The sequence below is a fragment of the Nicotiana sylvestris genome, chromosome 10, assembly GCF_000393655.2.
Source record: "Nicotiana sylvestris chromosome 10, ASM39365v2, whole genome shotgun sequence".
NCBI classification, from domain to species: Eukaryota; Viridiplantae; Streptophyta; class Magnoliopsida; order Solanales; family Solanaceae; genus Nicotiana; species Nicotiana sylvestris.
Genome location: NC_091066.1, coordinates 137,278,648 through 137,294,938, shown reverse-complemented (window position 1 = coordinate 137,294,938; position 16,291 = coordinate 137,278,648). Strand labels below are relative to the sequence as shown.

At 41.0% G+C, this 16,291-nt stretch overlaps 1 protein-coding gene across 1 annotated transcript; it reads right to left on the bottom strand.

Moving 5' to 3' along the window:
- Positions 1-13,543: 13,543 nt before the first annotated feature.
- Positions 13,544-14,477, bottom strand: LOC138880012 (uncharacterized). The gene is made up of 2 exons (XM_070159662.1): positions 13,891-14,477; positions 13,544-13,610 (listed from the first exon to the last, which is right to left on the bottom strand). Exons 1-2 carry the CDS (start codon positions 14,475-14,477, stop codon positions 13,544-13,546), a joined length of 654 nt encoding a protein of 217 aa, XP_070015763.1.
- Between the last annotated feature and the right edge of the window lie 1,814 nt (positions 14,478-16,291).

Below are 16,291 nucleotides of genomic sequence, written 5' to 3'. Positions count from 1 at the left end.
GTGAGTAACTCCTCTTGTCTTAACAACAGGTAACTGAACACTCCCTTTCGACCTCGTGAAGTATGAATGTGAGGCCAGACCTTCACCAAACCAACCGCCTTTTTTTTTAAAACCTGGAAAGACTCAATGATAAACGAACGGTTAGTTCGAAACAAATAACAGATAGGTAATCTCACATTGGGGCATGATGCACCTATATAGTTAAATAAATTCCTACATATTTGCAACGAAGGCATGCGTCATTCCAGCTTCTTTTTAGGCTTCCCCTTTTATTTTATTATTATTATTATTTTTTATTATTATTTTTTATTACTGTTTTCAATATTTGCAGTTAAAATGTGACCAGATCCGATGATGATTGCCTACGTATCACGATGCCGCGTGAATCAGATCATTACGTAGTTCGAAACAGATGAGTGTAAAAGAAGCACACATTTTATTACTGAAATGATCTATTACAACAAATATTTGGAACAAGGAAAAATAACAAACATTGAAAGTAAATACAGACTCAAACAAACTAATGCATCCTGATGCGAAGGGACGGACAGAAAAATGCTAAAACACAGACTCGACCTATGAATACATTAAGGTTTCGAAAATTGGTGCCCGCGGGGCATCGTTCGGCCTTGACGCGGTCCTAGGTGTGAGATCCCTTTCAAGTTGTTCTAGCTCATGCATGGTCTGCTTGACATAACCCATCACTACCGAGAGAACGGTAAGGCTGGTCATGTTCTCACACCGTAGACACCGTCTGATGATGGGGTGGGAAATGGTCCTGATTTTATCTCTGTTTTGCTTCTTCTCTATGAGCAGGCGTTTTATCTGATCACTGCATGTTTTTAAAACCTGAGAATCCTGCATATGCTGATTCTTCAGTTGCCGCACTTCTACCTTCATTTGGGCCAACAAGTCGTAACAGTATCTGCTCTCCATTTGGAAATCCTCGGCCCGCTTAACTGCTTTAACCTCAAGTGTAACCATCTCTCTCTTCATTTTGGCAACAGTTTTCTCATGGTCGCGTTTCAATTGACTCAAGTATCGACGATGCTTATCTGCTCTTGTACCCCACTGTTCCCTGAGCTCTGCCATGACGTTTTCAGACTCTTCTAAACCATCTCGCCATTCCCTGACTTTACTTTTCAACCCTTTTATCAACTGCTCGTCTGATCGACTCCTTGGTTGTTCATCACGAGCCAATCTCAATTTCTGGATTTGGGCCCTAAGCTCTTCATTTTCTTGGGCCAATCTATTCTTTTCGCCTCGATCCGCAGCGATACTGTTATTGAATTTCAGACTGTCAACCTGTTACTTCAAATCCCCGATCTCTGCCCGATACCCCTTTTCCCTTGCTAACCAGTTCCATTGCTCTTGGGATGACTCAACGAAATCTTTGAGATGAGGTCTCTTAGCTGGTCTCTCGCAGGACATGTCACCTCTAAACCAAGCGTGATACCCCGGGGCAACTTCCCCTTTAGCTGTATCCATCACACAAGTGTTTGCTGTCAGATGTTGGCACTCACTCCAGATTTGGCGAACTTCTTTTTCGGGGAAATGACCGTCCGGACTGATTTCAATCACTTGGGTACTCAAGTCTTCATCTTTCGGCACTACTTGATACTTCCCAAGTTGCCTCAAAACTCGATACGGTGCATAGGGTTGGATGCTTTTAAGTCCCATTAACAGAAAGTGGGGCCTGATTGCCGGCATATATATGATTTCCTCAACAAGCAACCATCCGAACGTCCACTGGATTTGGTCGGTAGTGAGAGTCCGAAAAAATGAAGTCCATGCTGCGACTCCCTCGGGTAGACTGAACCCTTTGATCCTTGTGTAGAATTCTCCAATACAAGTCTTATCGGGCGAACCGTAACCCAAGAGCGGAGAGCGGTGGCATAAATGATCGGTCATCCACATTTGCAACAATAGGTTACATCCTTCGAAAAAGTCGCCCCTAGCTCGGCAAGCAATGAGAGCCCGGAAGATGTCAGCCATAATCATAGGCGCCAGAGTACTTTTATCTTGGGTGAGCAGGGTACTGACGACCCCAACCACTTTTAGATCAATGTTTCCGTCTTTTCTTGGGAACACTATAAGACCCAAAAAGGCTATCATAAAAGCTACCAGCCTGTGTTTGAAGTCTGGCTTATTGAACCCGCCCACGTGGCTATATCTAGCATATATGAGGTGGAGACTGCAGAAACCTTTGGCAAGATCTGGATGGTGAAATGTTCGGGGTATTTTTAGGAAATCCAGAAAACGATGTACCGTGACGGCCCTGGGTGCAATCAAGTATTTGAACCTTAACGGAGCTTCATCACCTCCGATGTATCCCGCTATTTCTTCCAATGTTGGGGTAAGTTCAAAGTCCGAGAAATGAAATACATTGCGTGCTGAATCCCAGCAAGTGACCAATGATCTGATAATATCACCCCGAGGCTGAATGTCTAGTAAATCCGGGAGATCTTTCAGATATTTCTTTACTTTGTCTTGCCCCTCCTTGCCTAAGTCGTTCCACCATAATCGCAACTCAAAAGGGATCTTGGTCATTATTGAAAAGGGTTCGTTTTGTATCGTGCTCATCCTGCACATTTATTAGGGTGATTAGACTCAAGATAAAACTATCTATGTTCTTTTCCAAGATTTTTTTTCAAAACGACAAACTTGATTTTCAAATGCGGCCTTTTAGCACTTCGAGAACGAAAACTTTTAAGGCTGCGAGGATTAACCGATCAAAAATGATGACCAAAGGTGGCCGTTTATGCAATGTCAGCCTTCCGGCGTCCCGCTTGAGAATGTTCGACTATTTTTACAGAAACGGCGTCACCCGACTCTTTATAAAAGTTGCAACATTATGTCATTTTTTTTCGGTGGTTTTTGCAAAAGGGGAGGTTGGACCCGATGAGAGTTGCCTACGTATCTCACACCCTTTGAGAATCAAACCGGTGTAGTTCGGTCAATCGTGAGTAAATCAATTAAACCCCTTCTGAATACAATCTTTTAAAGCAAGAATATTTTTCTGAATTTTCGAAAAGAGATAAAGACTAAAGAAAAATCCTTTTGAGGAAGTATTTGGGACTATTTATAAAAGAGATACTACCAAAGAAATCCAATTTTTGAATTTTGTGTTTTTTTTTTGAATTTTCCTTTTTTTTTTCTTCTTTTTTTTTTTTTACTTTTAAATTTTGAAAGTGATTAAAAGAAATGTTTTATTAATATATTTTTTAATAAATCAAACTAAAAGACAAATTTTGTTTTTATTTTTTCCTTTTTCTTTTTTTTTTAAAGAAAATTCCGGCGAGGTTTTGACACTACTTGGATATTGGTTTTATTTTCCCAAAATAAGTAATTATCTCCATATGCTGCTTTTTTTTTCCTTTTTTTAGAAACCGGTCAGCATGCAGATCTGAAGCAAATAAATGCGCAAAACAGACGGGATGCAGCAGGATGGTCTTTTCATTTCAGGTTGCCTGTCCTAGACGGACCCAACCCCTGTGTTGAGTCCCCTATGTCAAATGCAACATGATGCAAATAAGCGCTCCTACTAGGGATCCGGCATGAGGTTTCGTTATACTAGGTTTATAACCTGGGTATATGTTCTAGACTGTGTACCCGAGCGGACAACTCGAGTCGAGGAGGGGGCAACTTACCGGGAACCAAAAGGCCATCCGGCTTCGTAACTTGTCCGAGCCTCTTTTTTATTTCAAGGTATGACACTAACAGAATAGGGAGTCTTAACCAGTAAGCACATCCCCGGAGGTGAAGAGAGAAGGGTTTCGGCACAGTTTATATACAGTTCAGATAATATCAAAGCGGTAAAAGACAACATTTAGTACGTTATGCCAAAACATGTAATACAGATCAGATAATAAAGCCAAATATAACAATTATTCTAAGCTCGAATTATTGAACCCTGAACCAGTGGTTCTGGGCAAATTCCCCAGCGGAGTCGCCAGAGCTGTCACACCTCCTTTTTGCGCGCCTCGCCCCGAAGGGTTAAATGCGCGATGGAGTTTTTCCAATTTAAGTGACAATATTCGAAAATGGGATTATTTATTTAATTCAGAGTCGCCACTTGGGAAAGGTTTGGTTTTTGGTGTCCCAAGTCACCGGTTTATCTTGAATCCCAAATCGAGGAAGTTTTTGACTTTTCCAAATGAAGTCTGCGAACCAGAAATTCTAAGTAAGGAATTCTGTTGACCCGAGGGAAGGTGTTAGGCACCCTCGAATCCCGTGGTTCTAGCACGGTCGCTTAAATTGTTATAATGGCTAAATATCTGATTTAAATACATGTTATGACTTATGTGCTTTTATTAAGTTTAAACCGCTTTTATTATTATCATTTATTTTTTATAGAATTGCAACGTCGTGAAAATGCATCTCGAACCACGTCACAATCAATGCACCCGTAGTTGTTAACACATTTCGACTCCGTTGAGATTTGAATTTGGGTCACATAAATGCGCACCCGAATTTAAGAATGTAATTTAATTAAGTCGCGCCTAAAGAGTCTAACGCGTTATTATCTTTGGGGAAGGCAGTGAAATTCACTAAACGGTCCATCCCAAATTCTAAGTATTTATTATGATCAATTATTGAGGGCCCCGTAATTTGCATTTTTATTTGGCGAGGCTCGTCTCATTATTTTTAAAAGGATAATCTTAGCATGACCACATTTCCTATTTTTTTTGTTTTTCTAAGATAAATGGAAGAAAGAAAATACATTCTAATTAAATTGCATGCTTGGTCAATTCCGGGTTCTTATTAATTAATCAAATTAATTATCTGTGAGGTGGGGAATTTCGTGCTTTATTGAACATGCTTTCAATTTGATAAAAGAAATTGCATACCAAGTAAATAGCATGCTAAGCTCGTTCTAGTCGTCTTTCAAGTTCTTTAAGCTAACCTATTTAAATAGATTAATTAAACTACCAGAAGTCGTTACTAATGGGATTCGAACGTGGTCCTATATACTGCCTAACGGGACCCGATGGAGTTAAGAACTCAAAAGATTAAAACTATGATGTACTCAACAAGGTTAAAGCATTCTACTCTACACATACAACATATAGCTGAAAGGAAATCTAGCTATGCCAACTATTCGTGCATTTCACAAATTGCATAATTGCATCCTTCGCACAACCAAACAACTATGAATCATAATACTAAAAAAAGGACTAAACTTCAGTTAAGTATAAAACTAACTATTGTTTTATGCTATTGAGTTACAAATTAGCAAGTCACACGAGTCCATCAATATCTTATAACACTATAAGTATCGCAGCAAATGATTAAACTTCTTCAACATCTTTCATTTCATGCATTCAACTGTTACAGTTACATCAATATGGGATTCAAAATGTGTACTTGGGATGCTGAACTGCAAAGAAGAAGAAGAAGGTAGGGAAAATCAGCAGCAGTAGCAGAAGATAGCAGCAACGACAAACAATACGGCAGCAATGACAATCCCAGGCAAAATAAATCGAGCAGTAACCCGATGATACAGTACCCAATGTCGATTTTTCAAATACTCAAAGGGAAAATCTAAGTCTTGACAGAACCAGTAGCAACTTGATTCTAATTCCAAACAAAAGGATGAGGAAAAGCAGTGTTTTCAGTTTCAAACAAACAGGAATTCCTTTTCTATCTTCCTCCCTAATTTCTGAAACCACTCTTTCTAATTCAAAATTGTTTTCTGTCTAGTCTTTAGCTTCTCTCTGTATGTGTGTATTTGTATATCTCCCTCCTCTCTCTCTTTTCAGTCTGTGTCCCCTAACTAATGGAAACCCCCCTCTATTTATAACTTTTCTCAGACCATCTACAACCTGTAAAACCATTCAAACTCCCTCCCATTTTCTGCTGTTTTTCCACTCAACCATTTAAAAATAAAACTCCTCCCATGAGATTCCCCTGACAACCAAACTCTTTTCATTATTAAAGTGCTTTATCATTTTATTAAACTAAAACAAACATGGGCAGCAAGAATGTATCCTAACAGCACATGATGTCCCATTTGCTCTAATTTAATAAAGAAACTATAATGCACATGCTGCCCAAGAATACACATGCCATCAATTCAAAACTTAAACCTGAACTGAAACTATAGCCCAAACCATAAATGTTTCTGATTCAGATTGAACAAATAACAAAGCTATACTCAGTTCCTAATTAGATTCAAACAAAACTTCAGCAGAAAAACCAATAACATGGATCAGATTATTACCATTCAAAGCTGAACTAATTGACGACATATATCGAATCGACTACGCGAATCACAACACATACAATCGAAGACATTGATCAGAATCCAACAGTATTAACATGTGGTTCAAATTGTAATAAACAAACAAAGTTGCCCTGGAAACTAATTAATCGACCAAATTCAATTTCAGTCGATTGTACAGTTTACACACATACACACGATCAGTAAATGAAGAAAAATTTGACCAAATACAGAAGTCTGGGCAAGGTGGATAGAATAGTTGACACAAAACAAATCAATTAATCATTTGGCCATGTGAACAGACATTTAACTATAACAACAATAAAATGAACTAACAAAGAAAAAGAAAACAAAAATACCTTAAAGGCTTGAAAAATCAGAAAGCCCTAGCCCAAATTTGAATCGACCTTTCTTGGGGTTGAACGGACTTTAATCAAAGTGTTATCAACTGAGAACACTTCGATTAAAGTCCATTAGACCCTAATCTTCTAGTTCAAACGGACCCAAAATCGGACTCAGGGCTTCTAGGGGTTTTTAGGGCAGATTTGGGATCCAGGTTTTCCTAGTTGGATTCGGACCAAACCAAGCTTGGTTTGGTCACGAGGGAGGTCAGGGGAGTGCCTGGCATGGATTTGGGGTGGTTTGGTGTAGATCGAGGTCCGGCTCGAATCTTCAAATGAAGATTCGAGATGGTGGGGGAGGATTCGAGACCAACAGTTAGTGGATCTGTGTTCAGGGGGTGGAGGAGGTCTTAGGGTGTTAAGATGGTGGTCACCGGCATCCTTGCTGCCGGCTTTACGGTGAAGGTGCACACGGGCGGCTAGGGTTTGGGAGGTCCGTGTTTGGGACGATGAATGGGGGGGTGTTTGGATGGGGGCGTGGGGTGAGGTTTTGGATTTATATAGTTAGTGAGTGATCAGATCCTGGCCGTCGGATGAGGCGAGATGAAGGGCCAGGATATTTCAGCTGGTGAGGAACGGTGTCGTTTCAGATGCAAGGGGTTGGGTTGGTCCGGGGTTGAATGGGTCGGGTTTGAATGTGGGTACGGGGGATGTGATCTTGGCCGTTGATCATTCTGAGATCAATGGCCCAGATCAGGCATGACCAAAACGACATCGTTGGGATACCCCTGAGGCCAAACTGACCTGGACCGGGCACATCAGTATTTTTTGGGCCTGATTCTGGGTCCAATTTAATGGCCCAAATCTGATTTAACCCATTTCTTTTTCATTCTTTTGATTTAAATAAAATTCCTAACTAAAATTGTAAAATTAAAAATAAAATCATACAAATATTAATTAATACTCAAACAACAAATATCACTCACATTAACATTTAATTAAAATAAAATCATTTAATGACAAACAAATAGAATAAAAGACGTATATTTTATGATTTCCCTTTTAATAACCGGATTATGGTTCGATTAATTCCTAATAGTAGAATGATATCCTAAACTTACGCACGACCTATATTTTTTGTATTTTTTGTTTGATAAGACTAAATAGACACGGACAAAGCCACAAATAGCTAACAAAAAATGTCACGTAAATATCGAAAAATGGCACGGCGAGACCGTTTGTTATTATTTTGATTTCTTTTGGAGTGATTATCGCGTAAACAAAAATCACGTGCTCACAATATAGAATGGTGATATTATAGTACTTTAGCAACTCTAACCATATCCGCTACCTCAAATTTAGATCCTTTTATTTGAACAAGTGTTGGAGACTCTGATAATCCGTAAATACTTCACAAGACACACTGTAGAGATATTGCCTCCAAATCTTCAATGCATGAATGATGGCTACTTACTCCAAATCATAAGCATGGTAGTTCTTCTCATGGGGCTTCAACTGACGCGAAGTATAAGCAATCACTTTACCCTACTGTATCAAGACACACCCAATACCAATCCGAGAAGCATCATAATACATTGTATAAGAGCCTGACACTGAAGGCAAAACTAGCCCTGGAGTTGTGGTCAAGGCAGCCTTGAGCTTCTGAAAGTTCTTCTCACACTCATCCGACCACCTGAATAGAGCACCCTTTGGGTCAATTTTGTCAAAGGCACTGCAATGGACGAGAAACCCTCCACGAAGCAATGATAATACCTGGCTAAGCCGAGAAAACCCCGAATCTCAGTAGCTGAAAATGGTCTGGGCCAACTCTGAGCTGCTTCTGTCTTCTTTAGATCCACCTTAATCCCCTCAGTGGACACCATCGAACTGAGCCAAAACTCACCCTTGGAAAACTTGGCATAAATCTTCTCCTCCCTCAACTTCTATAGTACCATCCTTAAATGATTTATATGCTCCTCTTGGATACGTAAGTAAACCAGGATATCATAAATGAATACTATGACAAACGAATCAAGATATGGCTGAAATACACAGTTTGTCATATGCATGAATGTTGCTGGAGCGTTGGTCAGCCCAAAAGATATCACAAGGAACTCATAGTGACCAACTTAGAGAACACCCTCACACCCTAAATCTTCAACTGGTGATACCCAGACCTCAAATCAATCTTAAAGAACACCCTCGCTCCCTGAAGCTGGTCAAATAAATCATCAATGCGCGGCAAAGGATACTTGTTCTTGATTGTAACTTTGTTCAACTGCCTATAGTCGATGCACATCCGCATAGTATCATCCTTTTTCTTTACAAATAGGATCGGTGTACCCCAAGGCAACACACTATGCCTAATAAATCCCGGATCAAGAAGCTTCTAAAGCTGCTCCTTTAACTCTGCTGGTGCCATACGATACGGAGGAATAGAAATGGGTTGAGTGCCTGACACCAAGTCAATACCAAAATCAATATCCCTGTCGAGTGGCATGCCTTGCAGGTCTGCAGGAAACACATATGAAAAGTCTCATACTACCGGAACAAAATCAATAGAAGGAGTATCACCACCAATATCCCTCACAAAGGACAAATATGAACTTGGCCATCTAACTTCGTGTCGCGGTCTGGTATGGTATGGGGTCGAACCCTGACCTGTCACGCCCTGATCTCGTTAATCATAAAAAAAGGCAAGCCTGATTTTGACCGTATACAGATAGTCCCCTAGTTGTTTGGAGAGTAATGACGAGAAATGATTTGATCCCTCGATCTTCACCTCGATACATCATGATGTAAGCATCATGATGTAAGTAACAGAGGTAACTGAAACGTCTCGTCGATACAGTTTTCCAGGCATTTAATGTGTGCCATTCGACGATCGGCCATTATCGGATTGGAACTGTCATCTTAAATCTATAAATGTATCTTTCTTCTTTTTCCCAAACTTTGCTTCAAATCTTCTTCAAAATCCTTTGCCTTCCTCAAAGCTTTGTATTTTCAGATCTCTGGTATTTCTTTGCCTGTTTCATAATAGAATACCAAGTGCTTCTTCTCAGTATCCATTCTTCTTTATTTGTAAAAGTAAAATGGCTAAGACTTCAAATATTGTTCCACAAAAAGAGACTGCTTCATCGTCATGGTTGGCCGATGAGGAACCAGCGGTGAAGCCACGCCCTGAAGAGTTTTTTCCTGGAGGGTGTGTCATCGATTCTGATTTCAAGATCAAAAAGACCCTCTCAATACCTGATAACCTCCTCTCTCAGTTTAAAAAAGATTGCAACTGGGGTAAGAAACATGTGGTGGTTCCTGCTCCAGAAGAATCATTCACCACCCATGTGGAAGAGTTCTTAAGTGTTTACACTTACCCCTTCATGTTGGGTCTCTTGGATCCAATTATCATAGATTTTTGCAAGAAATATGAGGTGACCCTCGGTCAGATTCATCCTTCTTTCTGGAGGATAGTAATATTACTTCGTTTCTTCTTAAGCCAAGTCGACGGGCTTCCCTTCACCCTCGACCACCTCATACGCATGTATAGCCCCTGAATCTATCGAGGAAGACTAATAAAGCTTCAACGTTGGGCCACCAAGGCACCTTTATCGAGCATAGACAAGGACAAAGACCGGGGATGGATGGGCCAATTTGTTCGAGTAAAGACCTCGGACTTAATCTCGGCCGAGTGTATGCCATTTCTTGAGAAATGGAATATAAAGCGTAAGTATAATTTCATCCTTAATTTATGTTTATTGTATTTGTTTTTACCATTTCATATCAATGTTTTACTTGATACAGCCATTGCCTGGATGCCGGGTGCGGTTCCCCAAATCGAGAACTGGGTCAGGAGCCTAATATCAAAGTCAACACATGCTGAGCGCATGGCGCGATTGTCGAAGGATCGATGGGAGGCTAGTAGTCATGGTAAACTTTTCTTCCTGATTTAATGATTTGACTGATGCTTGAATATTTGCCCGAGCTTACTCACTTCCCTTATTTTGTATGTCTTAGGAAAGATGTTACGATGAGGCCCCCGTCTGGTGATGAAGAAATCCTCCCCCCACCATCTATCTCGAAGTCGGTGATGGAGAAGAAGAGGAAAAGGGATTCAGATTCTACGAACTTTGAGGGTCAGAAACCTAAAAAGAAAACAGCTAGTAAAACCAAGGGGAACATTATCCCTCTAACTTTGGAGTTAGTCCAACGACTAAGAGATGAGCTTGAAGAAGAAGAAGAAGAAGAAGACTCCGGGCAAGTGGCCCGTGTACGAGCTGGCACATAGATTCAAGGAATTACTAAGCCGATGGTAGTTGAAACTGCTCTGCCTCGACTTGATGAGGTTGAGGGGGAAGACTCGGTTGAAGTCCCCGAGCTAGAAAAAGCTGAAGACGCTTCACCTCGGGGTGAGAATGCTATCGAGATGGCGGTTGATGCTAGTGCAGAAACAATGCTCGAGGCTCCCCGAGATGAAGGTGGTGCCCCAAAATATTTAATTGAGTCGATGATGCATGAACATCAAGAGGTAGAGACTTGCCACGGGGAAGAGGTCCATGGAGTAGAAGATCCTTTTCGTGGCTATTTTGTTGGAGTGAAAGATGTCACTGGTCTGGGTGACTTGGATGTACCGAAAAAGAGCTCGAGTGAGGCTTCCTCGAGCTTTAAACTGACCAATCAGTTTCTAGCCCCCGGTATCGATCCCGGGTGTAAGCGATCAATTATCATCTCGGTCCCAAAGGATGCTCGGGTTCTTTCTGCCCACGCAGGGGTGGCTAGCTATCTCCGATGCTTGGTCACCGAATAATACCAAGCCAAGATGGATGAGGTAGAAAACCATGTCTTTTTAATGAAGCCCAACGGGCTCTAAACTATGTAGTCCCAGATTTCCTAGTTGATGTCAATTTTTGTACTTAGATTTTTCTCCCTTTATATAACTCATTTGTATATGTTTGTAGGCTTCGGTGCTTCATCATGAGGCTTTACTTTGATCCCAAGAGCTGAGCCAGTATGAGGCCGAGGTCTGAGGGCTTGTTGAGGAAAAAGATGCCTTCAAGCTTCTCAGTGAGCAAAGAGAAGGGGAAGCTAAAGCCTCTGTGCTGAGCTAGAAATGGCTTAGAAAGAACATGCTGAACTAGCCAAATAGGTAAAAAGAATCTTTGAAGTTAATGATGGTGACTCGGGCATGATGGCTAATGGTTCGAATGCGCAGGTCCAACAAAAGCTTGATGTGATCGGGCAACTCTGTGAAGAAGTAGATGTAGTGAAAACTGAGGCCGAAGAATGGAAGAAGAACATGAATTACCTTGCCTCAGAAAAGGAGACTGCCCGAGCCCACCTGGCCTCAGCTGAAGGCCAACTCCGAAGCATGAAAGCGAAAACCTTGGTGCAAGACAAGAAAATAGAGGATCTCCAATCTCAGTTGGGTTCAACAAATTCCGATCAGGAGAAGCTGGTCACAGAGCTTGAAGCTGCCAAAGCGGAGCTCGAAGGGTAATGATGCTTCTCTCGTAGATGACTAGGCCTTTTAGGCTTTTGAATAGATTTTGTATTTCTATCGAGGCCATTTTGGCCTTTTGTAAAGAACTTCCATCGGGCCATGTTGCCCTTGTAAAAAGATTTTGATGAGTATATAAAACCTTTTCCCTTCCATGGCTTTTGTATCTGTTGTCTTTTTGTTAATTTATGTATGGGTTAAAGCGTCTTAGCATATAATTATGAAGTTGTATTTGAGGGTCCAAGGTTTAAGATGGTAAGGACCGATAATAAGTACTGTCCTTGACCGTTTCTGATCGACGAACCCCGAATGACCATTCGAACTTGAGTTGAGGTAGCTTTTAAACTTAATGGTCGAGTGAGGACCTGCTCGGACTCAAAATAAGGTAGCGCTTAGGATTTCTAGTTGAGTGAGAATGATCTCTTGAACTCGAAGTAAAAGTAGCCCTTAGGCCTTTGTAAATTTTGATTTTGGCGGATTTGGACTTTGTAAAAAGATCATTTATGTACATACATAAGGCTTTCTACCCTTTTTTGGCTCTCAAATTTTTTGTTTTACTTTATCATTTGTATTTACAAAGGTTGGAATATCTTAGCATGAAATAATAAGGTTGTGTTCGAGGGTATGAACAAAACCTTGCCTTTATTGCCTTTCTGGTTAAGGCATTACCGGGGTTCGAAAATACCGATGTTTTTTCCCAAAAATATCTTAAGTTTAAGATTCTGCCGAGTGTAGCCTTCTAGAACCGGTTGTGAAAGAACATTTTTTTCTTTTTTGAAGGCCTATTTTTGTTACAGGTTTCGGACGTCTCCGAGCCTGTTAAATTGGTCGTAGCCTTTAGGTTCGGGATTTGCCCATTGGGCTCGTTTTCCTATTTTTATTTTATCGGAGCTTGCTCGAGATAATAGTCCCCGAGTCAGGTGGTCGTGGCCTTTAGAAACAGGGGAGTTGCCTATTAGGTCTTTCATCCCCAAAGCTCAGTAGTTCGATCTGTTTGAGTTTTATTTTTCGGACGGCAGTCCCCGAGTATGGGAGTGATCATCCGAACTCTGATTATAATCTGCCCTTAAGCCTATTTTCTTAATAGATTGAAAGTATGGAATCATAAAGTGGAAATTTTTCTAATACATAAGATAGTTTCAAGGAAAGTACTTCTCTTTATTCTTGTCAAAAATAGTAATACATGCGTGCATGTTTTATGTCAGGGCTCGAGCAATCTATGTGGGCACAATTCATTTTGACCATTTGGACCTTACAATAAATCCTAACTATTGAGACCCTTCCATTTCAAAATAATTTTCTTTCTAGAACAATTCAATATCCGAAAGTAATCCCCCCAGTATTCGAGGTTGATTGTAGAGAAATCTCTGATACTTTAAACACAGTCTTTGATACCAATTCGTGATCGGCCTTTAATTCTAAGTTAGCACGATCCACTTTTACCTCGTTGAAAACCTTGCCGAAAAACCCAATTGGGACAAAAACAGTTCAAGGGAAAAAGAGTGCAACACGTGCTTTCAGACCTAAAGGCTCTGTGCCGCTCCTTGTCGATAACCTGCAAGTGTTAGTCAAAAAATAGAAAGAATTAAAATGGGGTCGTACCTCAGCAATAATATCGTTTGAGATGACTTACGTTCCAATTGTTCGGTAGCAATTCTCCGTCCATCGTTCTGAGCTTATAGGATCTTTTTCTTGTGATCTCGAGAATCTGATACGATCCTTCCCAGTTCAGACCCAATTTCCCTTCATTTGGATTTCGGGTGTTTAACATGACCTTCCTCAGTACCAAGTACCCGACATTAAAATATCGAAGGTTGGCCCTTCGATTGTAATACCTTTCGATCCGTTGTTTCTGGGCAGTCAATCGAACAAAGGGAGCTTTTCGTCGTTCATCTAATAGCTCCTTGCTCGTATTCATGGCCTCATCATTCGTTTTCTTCATCGCATATCGGAATCTGATGGTCGGCTCCCTAACTTTGACCGGTATTAAATCTTTGGTGCCATAAAACAAAGATAATGGGGAGGCCCTGGTACTGGACTTCGAAGTTTCGGGCAGAATTTCTCTCCATTTTCCTTTGGCATTAGTCAACCTTTTCTTGAGGTTTTGTATTATGGTTTTGTTGATCGATTCATCTTGCCCATTCCCACTAGGGTGATAAGGTGTTGATAAGATCCTTCTGATCTTAAGGCCTTCGAGAAATTTGGTCACCTTGTTGCCGATAAACTGTTTTCCATTGTCACATGCAATTTTAGATGGTATTCTGAATCGACATACGATGTGGTCCCAAATGAAGTCGATGAATTCTTTCTCCCTGATCTTCTGGTAGGACTGTGCTTCAACCCACTTAGAGAAATAGCCAGTCATAAACAAAACAAATTGAGCCTTAGCTGGTGCCAATGGAAGAGGGTCGATGATGTCCATCCCCCACTTCATGAACGACCATGGGGATAAAACTGAATGCAGCATCTCCCCGGGTTGATGAATCATTGGAGCAAGTCTTTTAATTTATCACATTTTTGCACAAACGCCTTCACATCTTTTTCCATATCAACCCACTAATAGTCGGCTCTGATTGCCTTTCAAACTAATGATTCGGCGCCTGAGTGGTTCCCGCATGTATAGACTTCCTTCAAAACATATTTGGTATCTCTCGGTCCTAGACATATTGCTAGCGGACTATCGAACATCCTTCGGAGTAAGGTTCCATCTTCGGATAGGCTAAATCGGGCTGCCTTTGTGCGTAGGGCCCTCGATTTCTTTGGATCTAAGGGAAGTTTTCCGTTCTTCAAATACTCTATGTATTTGTTTCTCCAAGCACATGTCAAGCTTATGGAGTCTATCTCGGCATGGCCTTTTTCGACCACTGACCTCATGAGTTGTACGACAACCCCTGAATTAAGTTCCCTATCTTCGACCGATGACCCTAGGTTTGCGTGGCATCGGCTTCACAATTTTGATCTCAAGGCACATGTTGCAAAGTCCATTCCTTAAATCGGTGTACAGTAACTTGTAGCTTATCCAGGTATCTTTGCATTCGCTCCTCTTGAACTTCAAAGGTTCTGTTAACCTGATTCACAACGAGGAAGGAGTCGCATTAGGCTTCGATCACCTCTGCTCTAAAGCCTTTGGCTAGTTCGAGACCTGCAATCATGGCCTCATATTCGGCCTCGTTGTTAGTCAATTTTATAGTTCTAATAGATTGTCTAACCACATTACCTGTGGGTGGTTTTAGCACGATGCCAAGTCCAGACCCCTTTACGTTCGAAGCACTATCCATAAAGGGGGTCCAGATGCCCGAAGGTGTACCCGAGTTGACTAATAATTCTCTTTCAACCTCGGGTACTAAGGCCGCTGTGAAGTCAGCCACGAAGTCTGCTAATATTTTAGACTTGATCGTTGTTCGGGGTTGATACCCAATATCGTACCCACTTATTTCTATGACCCATTTGGTCAATCGTCCCGAAAGCTCGGGTTTATGCGAAATATTTGGAAGGAGATAAGTTGTAACAACACATACGAGATTCTATTTAAAGTATGGTTTTAGTTTCCTAGAGGCGCTTATTAAAGCGAGTGCTAACTTTTCTAGATGAGGATACCTAGTTTCGGCCTCACCTAGGGTCCGACTAACATAATAGATAGGGAATTGTGTACCTTGTTCTTCTTGGACTAGGACTCCCCTTATTGCTACCTCCGATACTACGAAATATAAGTAAAGCTATTCATCTACCCTCGGCGTGTGAAGGAGCGGTAGGCTCGACAAGTACCATTTAAGGTCCTCCAAGGCCTATTGGCATTTCGGAGTCCATGTGAAGTTATTCTTCTTCTTCAGCAATGAAAAGAATTGGTGGCTCTTATCAGAAGACCTCGAGATGAATCACCCCAGGGCGGCTATAAGCCATGTTAACCTCTGCACGACCTTTACGTTGTCTACTACTGTGATGTCCTCGATAGCTTTAATTTTGTCGAGGTTGATCTCGATTCCTTGATTGGATACCATAAATCCAAGAAATATGCCAGTGTCGACCCCGAATGCGCATTCTTCTGGGTTGAGTTTCATGTTGTATTCTTCAGTATACTGAAAGTTTCCTACAAATGCTTCAAATGGTCCTCTGCTTGCAGGGACTTAACTAGCATGTCATCAATATAAACTTCCATAGATTTCCTTATTTGTTCTTCAAACATTTGGTTTACTAGGAATTGATAGGTTGGATCAGCATTTTTTAATCCGAATGACA

Bases quoted from the DNA above. Each gene is read 5' to 3' on its own strand.
- LOC138880012 (XM_070159662.1), bottom strand. From the start codon at position 14,477: ATGGACATCATCGACCCTCTTCCATTGGCACCAGCTAAGGCTCAATTT. The intron at 13,611-13,890 runs GTATTACAATCG...TAACACTTGCAG, and splicing joins CAGAAACAACGGATCGAAAG to GTTATCGACAAGGAGCGGCA.